General features: G+C 39.7%; 1 protein-coding gene across 1 annotated transcript in view; it reads right to left on the reverse strand.

The window, feature by feature from the left end:
- The window catches only part of LOC112976176 (ATP-binding cassette sub-family D member 2-like), a gene marked incomplete at its 5' end in the record, with an annotated part of 35,545 nt that extends 13,332 nt beyond the window's left edge, over positions 1-22,213 (reverse strand). The window contains 3 exons of the mRNA XM_026087132.1: positions 19,036-19,181; positions 20,828-20,922; positions 22,132-22,213. Coding sequence (XP_025942917.1) covers positions 19,036-19,181; positions 20,828-20,922; positions 22,132-22,213 — 323 coding nt within the window. The remainder of the gene's footprint in view (positions 1-19,035; positions 19,182-20,827; positions 20,923-22,131) is intronic.
- Between the last annotated feature and the right edge of the window lie 622 nt (positions 22,214-22,835).

Genomic DNA, 22,835 nt, shown 5'->3' on the forward strand with positions numbered 1-22,835 from the left:
TGGATAGGAGAAGGACCACTCTGCCATGAGCTTTTCAGTCATCTGCATTAGTCTGAAATAAGGGGCACATATGTCCACAGTCCTGGAAATTTGCCTGAGCTCCACTTACAAATATGTACTAGCTTGTACAATGGTAAACCGGAGTAGACAAAGTTTGAAGAGAGACATCTATTTGGCCATCTCTTTTCCTTTTCTTGTTCTAAGCAGTTCTTGTGAATGAATGATATTCATCCTGTCACACAGACCCTGCTGCTAGCTCTCTGGGAAGCTGGTAGACCCCGGTAGTGATCTCAGGATTTTGAGGTGAGATGGGGAGGTCTGAGCAGAACAGTCAGGCCCAAGATCCTGTCCTACTTTTTGTGCCAAGAGTTACACTAACTGCCTCTGGGTTCATCTGCCAAAACATTACTGGTCCTATTAAAGCTGTGGTGCCAGGGGATGATGACATAAAGGAGCATTTGAGATTGGGCCTGCAGTAAGGAGTCTCTCAGGCTTGCTCGCTCTTGCCACCAAGAACTGCTCCTAACAACTTCACAGCACGCTGATGGGGGGACAGTTTTCTTCCCTGAAGAGCTCTGGATCTGCGAGATAGGCAGGTCTTAGCCATGCATTTTAGGCTTTCCCTCAGAGATGTACAACCACCTTAGTGGATTTCTTCCCTTCCCTTTAAAGTGTCTGCAGATGGGGCTGATCCTCCCACCATTATTTTGAGAGTCCCTAGATTGCACCACAAAATTATTTGAAGGAATTCATGATGCAGAAGTTTTACAATTATGGAACTAAAGCTGTAACATGTGGTGAAAGTCACATTCAAGCAGTTATCAGCTGCATTTTTTTTAATGCTGCAGACAACAATGCTGAATTTTCATCACCAGCTGGGTGAGGGTGGGAAAGGCAGGGATCTGAATTGCTCACAGTCATCTGGTCATTTCCCTGCTGAGGGCAGAGATCCAGATGGAGCAAAACTGGAACCACAAGTCAGATATAAACACTGCTGCTCCTCTTCGCTCTCTCTAAGGGTATTGTGCTGCTCTTTGCTTACTGTGGGCAGAGTGCTGCTACAGGATGCAGTATGAACACTAAGGTAAAGTGCAGTGAAGCATTTACATTAATTATAATATTACAAAACCTTAACTCTAAACATAATGTAATCTCCCCAAGTAATACGTCACATTTTCATAGTACTTTCCATCCAAAATCCCAAAGGGCTTTACTTATTGCATATGTAGAAAGCATTTCACTCACTCCAGACTGCTGCCATCTCTGGGACAGAAGACAGCAACCCCACCTAGGCCCAGCACAGTTTAGATCAGCACATGCACAAAACTGTGTAATTTAGAAGAAGCTGCAGGTAGGAGCAAGGAGGACAGAGTTACCTAGCATATAATTTGTCTGGGGCGTAATACCTTACTCTTGTGAAGTATGATCCTGTAATGACCAGCAGCACTCAGGGCCTCAGATTTAACCTACAGCACAACCAGGAAGGAAATGCTCAAAGCACCACACTAGGACATTTGTTCCCATGCTGTTTATTGAGTCACCAGCACCACTTCCTGGTACAACTGGATTTTCCTTGTGGCCTCCCATGTAAACACACCAGTACTGCTCAGCATGCCTCTCCCCAACTAGCTTGTAAGAATGAAAGAAAAGCCCAGCTTGCAGTGAAATAGCAAAACCCATCAATTACTGACTGACCAAGAGAGAGGAAGAATGGCTAGTGGTTTGGGGACTGGCCTGGGAGCTGGGCGATCAGGCTCTACTTCCACCATCCTTACAGGGAGCCACTTGTGTCCCTCAGGGCACGCTTCACCTTGCTTGGCATTAGGTGTCTAGTCCAGGGCTCTAACTCGTGACAACCAAGCGAGGCACCTCTGCGGTTGATTTATCCTAACTATTTTAGGCTAGGGATAGATTGCCTCCTGGAGGTGTGTTCCTCCTTCAGCAGTGGACAGAGCCCAGACAGCTAACTTAGTTATCTAACTTCTGAAGTGCTATAGTCAAAGGATATCAATCTCATACTAAGTCAGATTTCCCCATCCATAACTTGAAGACAATAACCTCCTTACCTATCATGGCTGCCACAAGGACAAACACACTAAAACCTGCAAAGTGTCAGATGTTATTGTGAGGTTAGAAGTAACCTCAGTTTGACAGCTAGACGTTAAGTAGTAAGAAGTATGGGTGACTGAATACAGCAACAGTGAATTTTTGTCTTTGCTGATAAGTTCCCTTCTAAAATATTGCTTTCATTAAATTTTTAACAGTTAAAATAACAAAAACAATCCTTCTATCCTAAAGTAATACTCCCAGTGTAACTGGTCATAATTGATTTCTCATGGAGATTTTCCTTTCAGACAGAGTATCTGGGTTCAAGTCTCAAAGAAAGCATTCTTACAGGCTTTGAAAGTAACTTCTCTGCAGTGGAGGGGCTCACGGTTTGACAGTAATAGCTCTGCAATTGTTTTATTTCTTTCTCTCTTCTCTGATCCAAGATTCCTACACTGGTTTTGAGAGAGAGGATGTAACATCTTCTTCAATAATTCTTTTTTACAGCTTTGGTATCAAACCCTCCACAAAGCAAAGAATTTACTGATTCTTGCCTGATTTTCTGGAATTTCAGGGCATCTAGTTGGAAGAGAGGTTTTCAGTTCTCACAAACTGATCTTTTTTTCAGTCAGTTTGAGGGTTTTACTTCATCAACAATTTCTGTTTTGTGCACTTCGTGTTTCACTTTGCAGAGTTGGAACTTTTCATTTTGCTGGTGACAAGCCAGGCATCCCTAAAGCTTCGGACTTCCCCCTTGCAGTGCAGGCTTTAAAGAAAGATGATACCAACATATGCTGCAATCTAAGGCCTGCGGTGTGGACAATTCCCCAGTGCCCTATTGACACATGACATTGTGCACAGTGTTGGCAAAATATTTGAGAAATCATACACAGAGGAAGGACAAGTGTTGCAGCAACAATATGGTATGGTTTCTTTATTGCTGTTAGCTTTGGAGGGAGAGGGATACTATGAAACAGATTTGAGTACATACCAGTCAGTCGTCTTTCCAAACAGAGGACTACACAGGTGCTGATGAGCTTAAAAAGGGAGGTATAATGCCAGTTTAAGGGGATTATAAGAGTACCACTGCACAATGTAACCAGGCATTGCTATCATTTATTAATTCACTGATGTCCTGAAGAACACAGGGCTTCACTCTTTTGGGTAGCAAGTTAAGGAAGACACTTTGCTTAGGTGCCAAGAAATTTTTATTCCAAAATCAGAACAAGCCATATCTACATGAAGCATTTACAAGTACTTCCTGAATGTATTCAAAGGTGTTTTGATCTTCTATGCAAAATGAGTTGTGCTGACAGAACAGATGACCTGTTCATGTCATCCATAGTATCACTTTAGAAAATTATAGCAACTAATTAATATGGACTTTGAGAGTCTATAAAGTAAACCGAATCAGTCAAAGTCCTAATTATAAGCATTCTGGAATAAATAAGGGACCAAAAGTATATCCTAATTAAGTGGCTGGCATCAGAAGGTAAGGGAGATTAGTCCAATGCAAGAGCCCAGGGAACTGCTTCCTGGTACAATCTGGAAATCACTTCACCTTCCTTGGCACAGGCTGTGACTAATGTTTCCTCCATGGAAGGTGAAGTCTAAAAACTATGTGACTTGTGATTCTTTAACCCATCTCCAGGCGACCTGACTTGCCATTTGCTGCCCAAGTGTATTTTCAGTTATCATTGCATGGCTATTCTGACAGATATGCTAGGTTATGTGGGAAAAGGTCTACCTTCTAGAAAATGATGAGTGATACAACTGTAATACACTCTTGATTGACCCATCTTTTAAATTTCTGTCTCTGACTGACAAGATGCCTCTTTAATACACCCAAGTAGGAGAGAGAAAGGGAAAGACTATACCTGGATTCTCCATTACAGAGGAATTACAGGTTGGATTTTCAAAGGAGTTTGGGACAGCTTCAGAGTGCAATCCAGAGTGCTTGCTTTGACATCTAAAATAAAATCTATTTCACATTTAGGAACAGATTTCTCTTTTCAAGAAGATGATACTGGAGCCCAAGCTCTGGCCCTGGAGGCATCTTCCTAGGCAACCAGAAAGCTCCCAAGGAGCCTGTGCCTGCACTGGAGAATCTCCAGTTCAGGAAGCTAAGGGCTCATGTCTACAGATGTGCTCAAACACCGCCGAATTCCCCAAAAGAGCCAGTACAGCACAGACAACAAAAGCAACAGTTTTAAGTCCAGTACAAAACACAGCAGCTATCAGAGATGCAAGATGAGTGTGTGTATGACAAACTAATGGTTAGCAAACCTCTTCCAAGAATTGGGTTGAGGCTAAATTTTCTTCTCAGCTTGCAGGGAGTCAGATTCCTATTTTGCTAGGCTAGTGTCCAGGCTAAAGAGGAGTCAAAGGGAGGGCACCTTCTAATCTTCCCACTGAAGCTAAAAGGCAGGAATCATGTGTCCCAAGAAAGAATTATTGAAAAGAACCTGATTATATGCTATATTGGTTAGAGTTCTCAACTGGAAGGAGGGAGACATTAGTACCAATCTTTGCTCCATACATTATTTATGTGGGTTTTTTTTCAATCAAATGCTCTTCAGTATAAAATGCATTAAGTATCCTATTCATTCAGTAGCATTTTAAAGAATATTAAAAGGTGGTTCAATCTTATTTAGGTGCCTGTTCTCAGGAGAGGGCTTGTTATAGATAAAGGCGTTTAAAATTTAGCACTCAGTTTGGCACCTAAACTTCAGGAAGAGGCAAGAGTTCAAACATACATTTGTATTTAGATTTTCCTATGGGCTAACTCTAGGTGGCACCCTGTATCTACCACATAAGTTTTTTGAATAATTTTCCAGAAGCCCTAAATCTCTCCCTGACTATCTAGGGAATCTGCCTACTTATCTTCAGATCTTCCAGTCACCTTGCTGGTGCCGAGATCCTAGTTTTTAGGTGCTGTAACACCTAAGCTGGAACCACCTCAGCAGAACTCTGACTCTTGCCATGCTCTTGATTTAAGTCAAAAGTAAAAACTCCAAGGGTTTCAAGGAGGCAAAGCCTGATCAGTGGTGATCAAGAAATGTCAACCTCCATTAAGTAAAGTGATATAGGTTCCTAATAATTCTTTGACGACACTAATGAAATATACAACAAAAAAGTAATGACAGCACCACCACCACAACTCTGAGAAGGTAAAACACATTGAATGAACGTGAATTAGGTTCTTGCACAGTTGTGCTGCATCCCCACTATTTTCTCTCACACAGAATAATGTGGTATCACTAAAGAATCAAAATAAAGAGAATAAATAATATTTAGCAAATATTCAAAAAGCAACAGCCTCAGTTTATTGTGCTGTATCTAGTTCAAGGAATTTTAGGGTCAGCTCAAGTTTCAGGAACCCTTCTAGAGACATAAATAATTGATCTCTGCTTAAAATGCCCTACACTGAACTTTCCTCTCAACTCATACAGAACTAGCCATGAACATCCTCTAAATATTTCAGATAGATCAGTTACCAGAGTGTAATGTCATCAGCTTATAGCCATTAACATAGTTTACAGGAAATTAAGTGTACAGTATAAGACTTAATTCTCAAGCATATAATTAGAATCTGACATCAAAGGCTGGAAAAAAAAAAAATATATCACACTAATCACACTGTGGCTTTCTCCGCAGAGGCTATGCACATCTCTCCAAGAGGAAATAATAACCAGAAAGGTAAAAGAAGGCTTTGATTAAAAGTGCTATTCATGCTCAGGTATCATCTCATCTCATGATTTACTTATTCACCATTACCAAGATCACTTACAATATACCTAGAACTGGTCAGATAGCATAAAAGTTAAGGCAAACAATTCAAAAAATTATCTTTCTGTTCAGTCTATTTGTATCTTGTGGTAGGTACAGAGACAACACAAAGAACACGTGTATAATTGAAAACAAAACCCAAACAATTTCCACGAAATACAAGAAGCTAATGCAATCTTAAATAATTATAACTTCTGCAACCGATCAAAGCAGCCAATCAGATAAATGAAGGAAAAATATTCACTTTTTCTTAAGTATCCAGTTTTTGCAGGCCTAGGCCTAGTCTTTTCATACCTTTGGCAGTCCTGATGATAGACAGACCATCTGGGTAGATGATTATGAAGATCAATAAATTTAAAAAGAGCTGTTCTGGATAAATTCTTGCCTGCCAATCCACACCAGGCAAACCCCTGCCTAAGAGGTATTTCTGATTTTTATCACAACACTGTAACACACTGAGCAAGGCAGCTTCCCTCTTTTAGAAAGATCCCAGATTATTCATGGTTTTGCAGGTCAGAAGTGATACCTTACCACACAGAGAGTGGGCAGTGTAGACAGTGAGGCCTCTGGAGCAGAGGCCGCTTTTACTCTGGGTTTCCAGAAGGCTTACTGTCCATGGCATCGGTTTTTACATACTATGGAATACTGATATGCAAGTAATACTAGAGCAATAGCGTATCTTCAGTAAGATACCCTGCCAGCAAGTGGGAAATCACACACTACACTGATTTCAATCTCTAATCCTCTGCGAATTACTTTGTGTTGCACAGGACAGACCCTGACAGCACAGAACACTGAGATGTGCCATGTACTGTGGGTACAGGGACATTCAAAAGTCATTACAGCCATTTTGTAAGCGTTATCTGTACCTGAACTGGCCACATGGGAGCTGCAGTAATCTCTATTAGAAACAAAAATTAGTGGGGTGTAATTAATGCAAATCTCTAGACAGATAAACACATCTAGAGAAGCCTTCCCTCTTGGGAAAGACACGTTCCCATCTAAGCTAGGCTAGTGCACAAACGAAGAACTGAAGAAAGAAACCCATCTGCCACAGGGAAAGACGTCACGGTCCCATAGGACCACGACATAACAACTCTAGAACAAAGAATGGATAATCCAGTCCTCTGGGGAGTACTCGGCATTATCTGAGGAGATTCATCTTGCCTAAAAGTTATTCATCCAAGTCCGAGTTATCCTAGGCTCTCTTTGTAGTCAACAGAGTCTTCCAGTCAACTGTCACCTCCAGAAGGTCTCCTGTGTCTTAAATGTTTGTCCTAGGACACAGTTGTAGTCGTCTGAACTGGAAGACTATCGAGGAGTTACTGATCCACATAACAGTTGGTCTGAGTAGTGTGCTGTACTGTGCTATATTGTGCTGTATATATCACTCAGCCACAGGATAAACTCAGCCCGCTAAATGTAAGGCAGAGCCCATAGGGAACTCCCACTTGGCACTGGCAACTACACCATCTGTGTGTCCTTGTCTTTATCTTAAAGTGAAGCAGCATGATCTCATGCAAACATCCTTTTGCTTGACAGTAGAAATTTTATCTTCTTCTAAGAAAACCCTGTAACAGCTCTGAAGACCATAATGACGAACCTCAGCATGGATAGGATCTGCACAGCACAACATGCCATGACTAGAGGTCCATCCGATGCTGCGTCACTCAGGGTTCCCAGGATCTGAAGGGACATAAGATTATCTGTGCTATCTCCTTTTACCTTCTCATGTTATCTCCAATAAAAGGTTTTGCAATCAATGCCTTACAGAGTCTGACTGCCTTTCTTACTGGGATCAATAACAAAAACTTGCACCAATGCATTGCAACAGCAACTCGCCCTCTGGAGGTAGCTGGTTCCCTGATTATAAAACTCACATAAAGATGTCTAACCTTTAGCTGCCTAAATTAATGTAGACAAATCCTACCTTTGGTGTATGAGTTGATTATTTATTGTGAGAGTTGAAGATTTTTATACAAAAATAACTAATATTCTTCTCTGTGGAAAACAGGTAGTTACAAGTGACTACTACTGCACTGTCCCCAAGAAAAAGCAGAACAGAATCACCTGTGCTGAATTAAACTTGCACCTACTTTGGAAACCACAATGAACTGGAGGTGAAATCCTCAGCCTGCAGGCAGACAGTCATGGGACCAGACCCTTAGAAAGATGTCCAAGTGAGCAGTCCACAGAGAGGCTGGGAGAGAGTTGACGTTTCAGTTAACCTTGGAATTGGGACCCAGTTCTGAAGCCCAGGACACAGGGGTAGGCAAAAGGCAGGGTCTACAGTGCACAGGGAGCAGTACCGCCTTCTGCTCAAGAGGGAGGTCTTGGCCATGTCTACTATGTGGGTATTTAAAAGCACAGGACACTGTAATGAGAGCTTCTGATTGCAAACAGTAATAAGGAGGAGGGGGAAATGCCTTCTTCACAGTGAAGATGGTAAAGTTGTTAGAGCTTTCAGCTGTCTCCCACCTCCAACTGCCAACACCCCTTCAGTCTTTTCATATCAAGCTTTTTATATCAGGCAGGTTGTGTAGTTTATGTTTCTCAGTGTTTCCCGGTGTTATATTGTCAAGTCGCTTCTCATAATTTGATATGACTAAAGCATTTTCTATTTTGTTCTTCTGTCAAAGATCTTTTGTTGAACAGTTGCAATGTCCAGAGTTAAGCTGGAGGTAACACCCCAAGCTGGGCACAGTAATGACACTTCTGTGCAGGCCATGTAAATGCAAGAACCAGGTTATTTCCTGACATGCAAGTTTGTCCCTACCACAGACAAGTCACAAAGTGAGCTTAGTTAAGCTGTAGATTAATTTTTGCCCCTTGGCACTGCTATCATTACTAAATTTTAAAGGCAAGTGAGGTCTTTGTCTCAGCAAAATGAACCTAGCACAGTTTAAATACATTCTCACTTGCTTTGCCAGACAGATCCCATAAATATTAGCCAGGCACTCTGTTCTTGCAATCTATTTACTTTCTTCATATGAATTTATAAAATGTTTGTCAAGCTTAACCTGACAATGTACTTTAAAATGTTTTTCCTATTTCTTTTCTAGATCTATGTAAAGTTTTCCCAGCTTTTAAATGAAGTTCCATAGAATGTCTGGCCTCTACATGGATGGCTGGTAAGGTAGTAAGGTGTAACTATTGGTGCTGAATGTGGACTTTTGATATGCAAAATCCTATCAAAAGAAGCAGCTGGAGGGCAGAAGCATTGCAAACTCATGTGCTAGCAAGAACACAGTGTCCAACATACATCATGAAACACAGAGCAGCTGATTGCCAGAGATCCTGGTGGAAATATTCCCGTGACTGGGCTTCAGGGCAGACACGAATTTAGCTTCTCTGTAACACCAAGGAAAATATTTCAAAAGAACGTTAATTGGAAGCTATGCATATTAGTGACACTAACCTTGTGTAGGGGCCAAAAACAGATTTATGTGCTCCTTACTACTGAAGCAAGACTCAAAATAGGAGGGATGCTACCTTGATTACAAGAATGGATTTCACCTTTGAGTCGCTGACAGTACTTTACGTTACACCTCTGCCTATCTGTCACTTGGTAAGGATATCATGAGTTACTGCACAGATCTTAATCATGTAAATGTTGAGATTCAAGTTCTTTTACGAATCACAAATAAAAGGAAGTTAGCTTGCACTCAGAGTTAAGCGATCATATTGTGTTTTTAATGAGATATCTCCATGAGTCTGGAGAACGAAGTCTCTCCATTTGTCTATACAAAAGGCAGTAATAATAGAACCTGCTTCAGCTGGAGAGATCCACCAATAGATATGAGATGATAATTATATCTCTGTACCAAATCAAGCCTGGACTTCCCTGCTGATTCAAATTTGTCAACAAAGGTTCTTCATTTGTACCAAGTATGGTGCTGGCTTTGTGACACAGACAACTGTCCACTAAGACTGGTATGATACACCAGCCAAGAGTAACATCATTATTTAGTACTGACCCAAGAAAGAGCTGAATCAGAATTCTGATGGCTCAGTAAATAAAAGCCCCAGCTGCAAGCATCACTGATACTTGCAAAATAAAATAGCAAGTCCAGTAACCAATTCCCAAGCCTCTGTCTTCTTGGCAGATACAATCTAAAGTATAGTTATCCCAGCTGGCGTCCTTCAGAACATTTGTTCTCATCATGTGGTGCAACCTGGTAAGCTGTTTCAGCTCATGATAGCTTTTAAGGATCTGAAGCAGGGACAATCCAGGTGAGGACTGAACAGAACACATTCAGCATAGCTACCATCTATGCTACTAAATCCATTGCTTGCATGAGCCTCAAATAAAACACAAAATAACAACATACTTTTCCTCATCTGCTTGAGCTCCTTTTTTTTTTTTTTTTTCCAAATTCAAAATTTCCAATTAGCGAGAAAATAGAGACTAAGCCCTGACTGAGAGATAGACCTGAGAGTGTCCTCAAGTTCCCAAGTTCAGACATTCACACTGGCTGTCTTCTGTCTCCATATGGAGATCAAAGTTGAGCATGTATCAACACCTCTCAATTCCTCAACTACATTCTAGTTTTCTTGGACCTCCCAGAGCCACAGCTTTCTCCAGTCAGGCTCTCTGTCTGAATGGACTGAGGGACCAAAACCCCAGAGCATGCTGAAGTCTTCTACAAACATCAGTTTAACTGCAACCTTTAAGACAAATACATTTTAAATCTAAACCCCTATGCAGCATGCTGACTAAGGCCTCCAGTCTGGGACTTCTGCAACTCTCTGCCTAGATAACAGGAAAGACTTGCAAGCTGTGCTTTAATTAGCAGACTCTGTCTGGGCAGTAAGGAAGGCACCTTGGATGGCTTGAGAGGGAGTAACAGTTAATCCATAAAGCCATTTTCCACCTCTGGCTATTAGCCTGGGTGAACCTCATTCACAATGTACTCCAAAGCGGTACTGTCATTACTGACAATCCTGTGTTCAGTCACCACATACAACAAATTAAAATCATGCAAACTTTATGGCTGTGAGCGAGTCTTCAGTGGAAGCAGGGAGGTCTCCCAGTGATCCTGGCAGGCAAAGCCCCAGCTAACCTCTATGGCAGCAAGACAAGAACTTGTCTGCTCTAGGTAAAATAAGATGGAACTCCCTTTAATTGGCATGGAGAAATGCAAGCATTTCTACATGAGTCCTGTAAAATGAAATGAGAAAGGCTATGCCCTGGCTGAGGAGATAGCTTAACAGTCCTCACAGATGCAGTGCCACCTTTTTTAATAAACAGCAGAAAATCCAGTTAACCTGACTTCATTTCATTCATATTAAACAAGAAGAAAAAAAAACAAAAAACAAAGTAGCAGCCAATTCCTTACAGCAAAGCCATCTCAAAATAGTGTGACTATGTGAATATTTGTGACTAAGTACGTTGTTAGATTTCATGTTAAGGCTATCTACCGCAGGCCTTTTGTTCATCTGTCAGATAAATGGTGAACTTTGAAAATAAATATATATAAAAGGAGTGCCATGAACTTGATGACAGTATCACAGATAGACACAATGTGCAAATGAGTAGATATCTGTAAGGCATCACTTGAACTAATGGTGAAGTACTAAAGGAACAAGTCAATCCCACTATCAGCAAAATACACTATGTGTACTATCAGCAAAATGCTGATGGGCAACAAACATTGCAAGTGTGGTGTTGGCATGTGCAGTCAGACTACAGTTTTACCCACACTGACCCCCACTAAAAAGATCACAGCCAAAGACACAGCACTATGAGCTGACAAGAAAAATCATGATGTGTACTTTTAAACACAGCATAGAGGTATCTCAGCTCTAAGTGAGCTGAGGCAACAGAAGTCGCAAAGGCATATTAGCACAGCACTTCACTTGGGCTACTTTACTTCTGTGGTCAACAGACCACACACTAATGAGAAAGTCTAATACAGAAGAACTATATACACATACCATATATGCACATACTTTCATATAAATAACACAGGGTATCTGAAAGTGAACACAGCCATTTTACAAGATGAAATTGTTTAGGTAACCAAGAATTGTCTGGAAAACAACCAGCTTATAATTATAGCAGCCTTGCTAACTACCTCCATGCTTAAGATAATTTGGAATCACACTATAATCTTCAGGCTTTATGTGCTTATAATAATAAGATAATAAATATCACTTATTTTATTACTTTATTACTTATATGACTTGGAACTGAAATATTCCTCGCCTCACTAAGCACACGCTCGCTTAGCATGATGAATATGCTTGGACTACTTGCAGCAAATCACATCAGACATTTGGATTACTCAGTAGTGCTGAGGAGAGAAAATACATCTAAGTAGCTGGTGCAATTTTGTTTAGTAGCCAAGGATATTTTTAGAATGCAGAAGGAAAAAGACCAGACAGGAAAAGACTGCAAAAAAACCCAAGATAAAACATCAGAAATAGAACAGATGTATGCAAAAACATAGAGCTTAAGAGGGCCAGAGAAACATTTAAACTTTTGTTTCAGGCTCTCCTAGCATTAATAAGACAACAGTAAGACACAGTCATCTAAATCTTAAATGATGAAGAACAGACAATATTTGACACCAGTGCATCTCTGGTTACCTCCATTTTAGTGTCTGACAAGCCTGACAATGAAAGAAAGAAATGTTAGAACGCTACTTGAATGAGCAACAGCAAGACAGAGAGAATAAAGAATTGGACTGCCATAGTGACTGCTAAGAAAGTGGGTCTTTTACCTGAACACCATGTAGTTTAAAGAGAAACTATGCAAACTACCAAAGAAACACATCACTCTTGCAAAGATGCCCAATTTACATTCAGAAAAAAGCTGGAGAGAAAAGCCATTAACAACTGACAAGAAAAAGACCTACAGTTAGTTAAGAACTACTCTGTGCTCCTATGTAGCCTGTGATTCAATCCTCAAAAAAGAGAGGAATTGCTGATGGATGTTTTAGAGATGTGTTCCGCTAGGATGACAGGAGAGTCATGACAGAAGTTTACATAACTAACAGGGACTGCACGAAACATTCCTCAATGCAAGTAAGACATAGAGAGCAGAATATGATGAATAATTTATATCAATAACCTGATGGTGAATACACTGAACTGATGCTTTACGGAGCAGAGGCATTAAAGAATATTCCTGTACTGTCGTCAAGGCAACCTGCAAGTATGTCGGTGTGAGCTTCTGCTGGCATCTATATCAAACAAGGGAGAACTAAGTAAATGAAAGCCAACGTGAGCCTCTGTTTCCTTACAGCTGAAAAGGCTGAGGCTTTTAGTTTGGAGAGCAAAAAAGAATGACAGTAAATGTCAGGAGGAATTGTATGCTAGAGCTCACTAACTCCATGGAGACAGAGCGACCTCCCATGTTTAAAGACAAAAGAGAGTAGGGACAGGGCACAGTCTGGAGAAATCAGGCCACCTTCAGACACACTGCTGATACACTATGAAAGGACTGACTGTTCCTTTAATTCTTTAAGTGCTACTAAGAATACATCTTGTGTTCATCTTGCATGTATATCTAGCATTGGTACTCACACTACCCACTATGTATTTTTTGTTAATGTTTTTATTATTTAAAACAATGCTTCTGAATTTTGACTTGAATCATGATTCCTTATCTCCTACAGCACACACATCTTTTCATCTTTTCATTCATGCAACCCTCCTGACTGGTAAATTAAAAGAGGAATGTAGAGGTGGTTAACACAAATACATTCTACTTTGCAAAGGAAGGGAAGAAGAAGAAGGAAAAAGAACATGCACTCTGCAAATTACTGAGGCTCCAATAGTGGCAACTTGTTAAACTGTGACAAATCATTCTCATGCAACTAGTCCCTAGCACTGATCCATCCTTGAAAAGAAGCTGCCATTAGGACCAATATGATGCCAAGCTGCTTAGAGAGAAGCCAGAAAGCCTTCCTCCCTTCTGCCCACCCTCCTCTTTACAGGCCACTCAGGGATAGCGGCAGAGCCACACTCACAGAAATCATGGGAATCCTTGGGCTTCTCTCTCTGTTCCCATGAAGGGCAGTTTGTCCCATCTGCATCCATCAGAGTTTAGACTGACTAAGGATAAATTCTGCAGGGCTTGGCCCTATATATAGGGGAGATGGAAATCTCACAATTACTTCAGAGAGGTAAAAAACTATAAAAGCAGTATAACGATGCTAAGCAATCTAAAAAGACAAAAAGATAGGGATTCTTAAGGTCCTGTTTTAAAGACTACATACTGCTAAGCAGGGCTAATTACAAGTAAGTATGAGTTTTTTGTTATTTAGTAACCGCTGTGATCACCACTGACCAGGTGCAGACGAGGTTCTTACACATGGCCCTAGGCAAAGAGGACTGACACTGAATTACATTCAGCGCTAGGCATGCAGGAGTAAGCCCTTACCAGACTTGGGGTAACTGTCCACCTATGGAGAGCTGTCCCCTTGTGTCCTTAGAACAGAAACATAATGAATAAGCTTAAACACAATGTGGTGATCCTAATTCACCGCCCTGAGAGACGTTCACCAATCTGAGAGCCCTCTGCTCTGCCGCAGTTGTCACTTCCCCCACGATATGAGACAGTGACCTAGGCGGAATCCACGTGATACTGTCCTACCAGTCTGGGGACTTACAGACCCCTCTAAATCTTCTCAGTTTGGTGCCTAAATTTGCCCTAAAGTTATGCTGAAATATATACATGGCGAAAGGTAGGCAGGGAATTATCTTTTTGCAGTCTGCAGTTTTAGAATTATTTCTAAATAAAAAAACAGAAGGTAATCCTAACCAAGAAGCAATTTGTAACAGATTAATAAGCAAAATGGTTACTCCAGGGGGATCTTCCAACACAAGCAGCAGTTTGCTTTCATTTCAGTACTTCAGAACAATTTACAAACTACTACAGAAATTCTGAATGAACTTTATAGTCAGGAAGAGGGAGACAAAAAAACCCCAACTGAATGTGCAATTGATTTAGGCTGTAAATAAATGAGCTATTAAAGCACTTAGAAGCAGAATAAAGGCAGCAAAAAATGCCAGGACCACATAAGCAATTCACCCAAGAGCCCTAAAAATCCAGCAGATCTCTTGCAAATATGGTCCCAGAAATACATAAACTCGAGGTTAAAACTGAATGTCTTTCAAGCTTAATGTCTCTGCTCTGTGCAGGGGCCTCCAGAAGCTGTTTCATGGACCTCTACATCCCTTTGAAGGATGCTACTTCTTCCTTCTCACTGACCTTGACCACAATCTAGGGTCATGATTCCCATGTCTCACCAAACTCCATGTCTGGAAGCAGGGCTGGAGCAGACCCTGCCCTTCTTCACTTGGACACTTTACAGACCAGAATCTTCAGACAGCAAGTACATAGGGCAAAAAAGCAACTCAGACTCCTCAAAGAGATCCTAACAAACAAATCTGATTGCTGTCCTATACCAACCCCTTTGCTGCAGTTATATTCACCCACAAATCCCTACAAGATTAAGTCTCACAGTCCCTTTTTCTAATACAAGACACTCACAAGCTTGACAGGCCACACTTCTGAGCTTACAGAACAGATTCTTGGACAGCCAAACTTTTCTCAAAAGTAGACTTCAAAATTTTCAGCCACAATAAAAAAAGGCATAGCACTCTTGTCAGCAGAGCCCTCCTATCCCTCACTGTTGCCTCCTTTGCCCGGACACTGCTCTGCTGCCTGAGAAGAGAATGCCTTTGTACTGCTGACAAAATCGTCTAGGGACACAGAGTTCGTGCAGAGGCACAGAGCCACGCCACAGCAACGTGACTCACATGTGCTCTGACCCCTGGGACAACATGGCAGCAGCTTGACTTCCAAGCTGCACCCTTTCTCCCAGGCGATGCTATCCCAGATGTACCACATATGAGTGACACCTTCAGGGTCCGCTGCCTGATCTGGGCCCATCTCTACACTGCTTCAGTCGCAGAGGACTCTGAAGATGCCGGCTGAATCTCAGTTTCTTACTGAAAGTTTTGAAATGTACCAAAGAAGACAAGAGGCATGCTGCAGTGAACTGCCCCAGCATTGCAGAGTTAGGGGAAACAGCTAAAAAAGAACCTTTTTTATGAAAACCAAAATCTTGCAGATGTGATTCAATCCCCTCAGCTAGCACCTTGGCAAATCTGCCTGAATAGAAGGTAAGTCAGTTTATTTGCACAGATTAAAGGGGACATAAATGAGAAGGGTTGTAGGCAAGTCAGTCTTAGACATTGGTCTGAGAAGGAGTTGTGATTGTATGGAGGACAAAAGAGGCTAAAACTCAAGGTTTTCTGCAACAAAAAATTTCAGAAATGCTTTTGTTCTGCCTGAGAATAAAACTGATTTTAGGAACGTCCTGCCCAATGAGTATTCTGAAATACTATTTTGAGAAACACTAAATAAAGCACTTTGCTCCAACTTCCTGAAGCAGTGAAACCCTAGAGCTACTCAGGTCTGGTGTCCAGGCTCTTGCCACATAAAAGTCACATCAGTGCACACTGCCCTTGTCACCTAGTCTTTACCTTTGATTTAACTACAGAGTAGAAACTGATTTAGTCACTTAAACCAAAATGTTCACAACTGATCACTGGCCATAATCTTTTTTTGTGTGTGAAACATGACACAGACAGGAGCAGACTTCCTGAAATGCTTCCAGAGCATTCACAAATATGGCTGGAGTTGACCAGGTCTGAACATAAAATGTTCCATGAAAACGTTAAATATTCTCAAAAACAAAAGCCCTGTGTATCTCAAACTGATCACTCAACTTTAACAGAGACTTCAGAATACATGGGATTTAACTTCTGTTTGCACTGATGAGCCAGGAATAAAATTAGGACAATAGCTCTTTCCATGATCTCATACAGGTGCTGCAAAGATACAGTATTTGAGATTTGTGGATAGGAAAATCGATGTGAAAAATAACCATTTTATATGAAGTGCATAGTTTGATGAATTGAAGACTTTTATGCAGGTACAAACAGGGGAGAAAAGCTAGGAATTCAACTGCAAAACACATAACAACCTCTTATATGTCCAGAATAGTCTGTTCTTGCAAAAGTGCTCATAAGTGTCTGTATTTCATGAAGACACTGGCAAAGAAATTTGTTGCTTTGAAATCAGCAAGAGGTGTTAAAAGCAAAGCCATAAAATAAGGGTACTGAAGAAGAAAACTCACATACATATTTCACCTTTCACCTCCATGTGTCCGTTTCACAACCAAGCTATGCAAGTGGTAGCTGAACACTGATACAATCTATTTGATGACCTAGATGAAATGCACTGATGATCTCCATTTACTTCCTGGTGAACTTCCATGCACATCACAAAACCACACCTGCAACTGGGACACCTGTTTACTGTTTCAGACAGGAGAGACAAAATCTCGATGGTATGGAGAGCAAAAAGTTAAAATAGACTAGAAAAGACTTTTTAGAAAGAAATGATTCCTCCCAAAGGGCTATCTTGTCTCATTCTTTAGCTTCTTCTAGCACAGGGAAATTTAAGTTTTAAGTTTTACTGGAGAATTAAATTAGGTTCAGGTGCAGAGAAAAACAGCAGAGGCTGCTTTTCTTCATATCTTTTCTTCCCATACCTAAAATATATCCTAATGCGGTTTTCTGTATTGTTCCTAGTCTGCTCAAGGTAAGGAAGATGGCTGGACAGGAAGAGTCCCTGTTACGAAACAGGTAATATGGTCAGAGTTATGGATGTTGCTGTTGTTTAACAAAATTATTTATTTTCTTACTGAAACTTGTTTGGGTCTTGGCAGTTCTCTCCTGTTCCCTCACATTGGAGGATGATCATCCTTAGCTATTAGTAATAAAACCACCGATTCTTGAATTAACTTCTTAAAATCTCACACTGAGTAAAATTAAGCATTCTTTTCCAAAGCAGTGAGCCATGTAGTTCAGTACTCTGTTTCTACATGCTATAGAGAAGATATAAGAAACTCTAAAACGATCCCAAAATGAACAATTCTACTGTAAACTGCCCATAAGGAGAGTTTATCCTCACCAGTTCAACACACAAATTATACCCTGAATTATATACCAAGTAAGCTGCACCTCACTAACCTCATTATCATTAGACCTCAAAGATCACTTGAAGCAATTAGCCCCAAGATAAACTGTGCATCAGCAGAAAGTACCATTCCGTCAGTTTTAATTCTCTTTCAGAGCCAATGACCATCTTGTTCTTCTGTTAGGAAGACTGTGTGTAGGTAAATATATACATGTAATTTACTTCTGTTGTCTAACTCACAGTTCAAATTTCTTTTCTAGGCAGTAGCATTCAAATAATGCAACATGTTCCAGGAAAGTCTAGCACATTCTAACTGATATATTCCAATTTCAAAATTTCCTCCATGTGGAGCTTTTATGAGATTGGCTAGCAGTAAATTATACAAAAATCTGAAAAAATTATATATAAATTTTCTATGCTACCTTCATCTGCAGCAAGAATAATCTATTTATCAGTTAATATTTTCCATTCAGCTTTATAGCTCATATTTTTTAAGCAAGACTACAAACTGTACCACAAATATTCCTTTTGCCCATGGGAAGAAATGAACTACAGAAAGTAATAAAAGATTCTCAGTGTTTGATTTTGCTTTTGCAAAAGAACGTTGTTAGATGTCTCTGAGGAGATATTCTAAAATCAACTGCATTAAATCATGTTTTGAGGTCCAACAGCAAGTCAGAATACAAAGGAAGCATTAAAACGCAATGTTTTCCTTAGTGAAATGAGCATATTATAAAAAAGGGCAATTTACAGTTAGTAATGGACTGGACTCAGATTTTGTACTGTAAAAGCTGACGTTTTAAAAACTATTTTGAACAATTCACAATTTGGGAACCAAAACATTCTCACTTGTCTTGATCTTTAGCTTTAAAGTGAAATCAGAATTAAGATCTATTAGGTCTCTTTCAAATCTGTTCCAGCTTCTCATCTGTCCCCATGATCACAATCACCCAGCACTCAGCAGAGTGTAGGCTCACAGCAGTATGTGAGCTCCCCTTTTTCAGTGACTGAAGATTTGCATCACCACCAGAAGGAAGCTTTTTTTTTTTTTAAGCAATGTCCACACAAGAGGTGGCACTTACCACCTTCTAAATTGGCTCTAGATATTATTGATTTTGAAAATTGATATTGAAAACAAGAGAAGCAGGGACAAAATTCATGTTACCAGCAACAAATTTTCAACTCCAGCAAACACATACCTTTGCGGTATATAAAACATGTGCTGTGGAGGGGGTTTGTAGAGAACTCCTTCATATACAGGCCACAGACCACTTAAAATTCTGAAAAGAGAACTCTTTCCACAGCCATTGGGCCCAGTGATTAAAAGATGCATCCCCTCCTGGACCTACAATAATAATGAAAACAATAGAATGAAAGATGTTACTATGCAGTATACATGACACAAGGCAGTCTAAGATCCCTAAAGTGAGTTATGCAAGAACTTACATCAAATTATCAACCCACTCCATTAATAACTTGCACATCTTTTAAGCAGCTGTTCCAGAAACAGTGGTTTCAGATATAATATGTGGGCTGAAACGATGAAAATAATTGAACCACAAAAAATTATATTCACTATTTCCAGAGTGACATCATATTATTTTCACAAATCATTAGACTGGAAACTTTTTTTTTTTTTTTAAACTATTTAGGTGCTTTGTGCCTTGAAATTAAAACCTGAGCTTAGTTTATTTCTAACATGTTGCAAAAACATTGAGCCCTACTTTCAGAGAGACTGAATACATCCATAGATCACATGTCACAATCTAAAATAATTTCAGTGCTTTCCAAAAATCCTTTTAATGCATTAACAGGTATTTCCTTCAGAGTCTTGCTTGCACTAGTTTCAATATGAGGGCATCATAATATGTTAAGGTCAATCAGTTATTAATTTTTATAATGTTTGAATATACCTATAAACTACACCGATTATATCATAATATCAATACACCATAGTCAGTATCAAATGTTCTAATGTGGTTCATGCCCAAAGGGGGGAACAGTGTACAGAGCAGTGCAAGAGCCATCAGTAACATTAATATAAGTTATGTAAGCAAGACCAAATGGTCTAAAAAACTTACTTCACAGTGTCTCTTCCTGTTTAATTAGCAGTGTTAATTTGGGTGTGATGATGCTTTTATTCATTTGAATATTAATCTGTGTATATATAAGAGTGTATATTTATTCATAATCACAATATTACAATCACATTGTCTGCTTGACTGTAAAGCTGTAATTTTACAAATTGGCATTCCTACACTGAAGCCATAGCAAGTGTTGTCATAGCTAAGACCCTGTCCTTCTGGTTGCTAATTCTTATGCACACATAGAGGTGATATGAGGAACAGTCTGTTTTAGCTAAATTAAAGGACCTGCTGTAATTATTCATGTTAGTGTTCTGATAATTTCATCTATTTCTAGAAATAACATCTGCAGCAGAACACAAGATCAGGACATATATGGGAGTAATTCAGTAAAGGTCATTCATTAAAATTGCAAGCAGGTAACAAGTGGTATTTGTAAGAGCTTTTTAAAAACAGTCCAAGCTTTCACCGAGTAAAGACTCCACAGTTGGGCTTGTCAACTATGCTGTTAACTATTAGTTACTACTGCTGTTTGTGGTGATTGAGTAAAACTACAGACTCAATTTTTTCACTACTGCTGTGAACTCAGATTTTTAAAGGAGCCTATGGGAATAAAGCATCCCAGTTCCACTGAAATTAAAACAGATAGATGCAGACTCCCATATACACCTTTGAAAATCGCAGGTGTGGTTCTTCATCTGGCAACAGCACCAGAAACCCTCTCTTCTCTTTCTCTGAGCAGGATAAACTACACATATCTGCCTCTATTGAGCTACTATGCCTACCTTTCTGGACTTCCCCTTTTATCGATATGCTCCTCCAAGTACTTAACATAAGGTACATGAATTCTGTCCTGTTTATGTTAATGTGATGGCAACAATCAGAAGATTCTTGCATATCATCTTACTTTGAAGTTCAGTCTGGAAACCACCACATCGCCATTCGGAGTAATAATAGGAACATTTTCACATACAATTCCATGATCAACATCAATAACTCTTCCTAGAAATAAAAGGAAAACATTTAAAGTTAGTGAAACTTTCCACTAAGCAATCATATCTGATAGTCTCTGTGCCCAGCTGAGAAGTATAAATTTGTGAGTTTTGAGCAACTCTTTCATGTGCTCCAGGTACCCCTAGTGGAAAATCCAGATGACAGATCTTACCTAGTCAGAAAGAAACTGTTTATCACCATAAATATAACGCACCATATAATACATCATAAATAAAGCACTACAAACACGTTTATTCACATCCTACATCTATTCACTGTATTTTGCTTTAAATACGTGGTCAATAGCCATCAGCAAAAATGTTCAAGGACAGCCTTAGACACAGGCAGACGAATTCCCTTCTCTTGAAGATTTCATTAGAAAATGAAAGCTCCTTTTACTACTAACTCTGACCCTGTAAGCCCAGTTCAGGTTCCTCCAGCAACGAGAGCAAAGAAGGAAATGTTCAATAGCTTACTTTCATTTCTTTCTGAAGCCACAGAAATCGTAGAGGTCTCTTGAAAGTATTTGTGAAAACACATACATGTTTCACTCTAATATCTATACTTATTATTTGGATTTTGTGCAAGCTTAAATATACAAACACACTGATCAAACATTTGGATACTCTGCAACAAATTCACGAGACCTAGTAAATAAATTCTTCTGGGAATAATGAAAAAATGAAACCAATTTCAACTTCTCAGTTGCATGTTAACAGACTTGTCTAACAGAACCCAGTCAGCTGGGTTCCCAGACAAATATAAGAAATAGTCTTTACAGGCAAGATGTAAAGAAGAGATACTTCTCTTTGTAACAGAAGGCTGCATATTTTAAAACTTTAACTATCCAGAAAAAAAGAAAAATAGAACTAAAAAAGGGTGTATTTGTTACAAGGGGATCTGAGAGCATTTCCTTCAGTTAAGGCTGAAATCCTACATTTTCCACTCAGAGGCTCTTTGTTCAACTGCTTCCAACTTTGCCAAAGCTATAACAATCTGGGCAAAGAGTTCTGTGCCATGTATCAGCCCAAGTTGTCTTTTCTATTTCCCCTAAAAAAGGTTTATTTAAAACAGTCCTGAGATGTCCAACATGACATTATGGAAAAATAAACTGTTCTGCTATTTAAAATTTTTTAATGCAGCTTTCTCATAACACTAACAAGCTCTACTGCCTTCACACTGCTACACAAGGACTTGATATGTGACTAGCAGATCTACCTATTATCAGGGATGTGTCTTCAACAGCTTTATGAAAATTCAAACAGATTTGGCCAAGGCAGTTTTGCACAAAAGGGTCAAGCTAGTCACTCCAAAAGAGTGAAAACTTGTGACGGATTTGGCCTTCATCTGACGAGTCTCCATTCCTCTTCCACAGAAAATTATCCTTCACTATCTCAAGTAGATTCATTCATGTTTTTGAAGCACTTAGATGCAGCGGAGAAAGTTCTAGCTAAAATAAATCTATGATCAAAAAGTAGTAAAATATGTAAGCATTAAGTAAACTTAACTCTCATTTCCTAACTTTGGAGTGCTTGATTGCAAACTTAGCATGCTTTTAAAGCATTTTTATATGTAATCAGAAACACAGTTGGACAGTATTTCTGCAAGATGTATAAAGTTATATTTCAACTTAAAAATTCTGAATTATTAGATACTCAAAATACATATTGCAGTATCATTATCTGTTTAAAAAGTTGTGATACTTTTCATGTTTTCTCAATATACTTACTGACAACAGTAAATGCAGGGTGCAACACAGATTTCCTTAGCGACATAAATTTATATTGGATGGTTTAAAAGGAAATAAGTACTATGTGGTAAAATAAACCCTTTCACAGAATCACAGAATCACAGAATCGCTGAGGTTGGAAGGGACCTCTGGAGATCATCTAGTCCAACCCCCCTGCTCAAGCAGGGTCACC

This window comes from Apteryx rowi, unplaced genomic scaffold (assembly GCF_003343035.1).
Source record: "Apteryx rowi isolate R43461 unplaced genomic scaffold, aptRow1 scaffold_703, whole genome shotgun sequence".
Taxonomy (NCBI): Eukaryota; Metazoa; Chordata; class Aves; order Apterygiformes; family Apterygidae; genus Apteryx; species Apteryx rowi.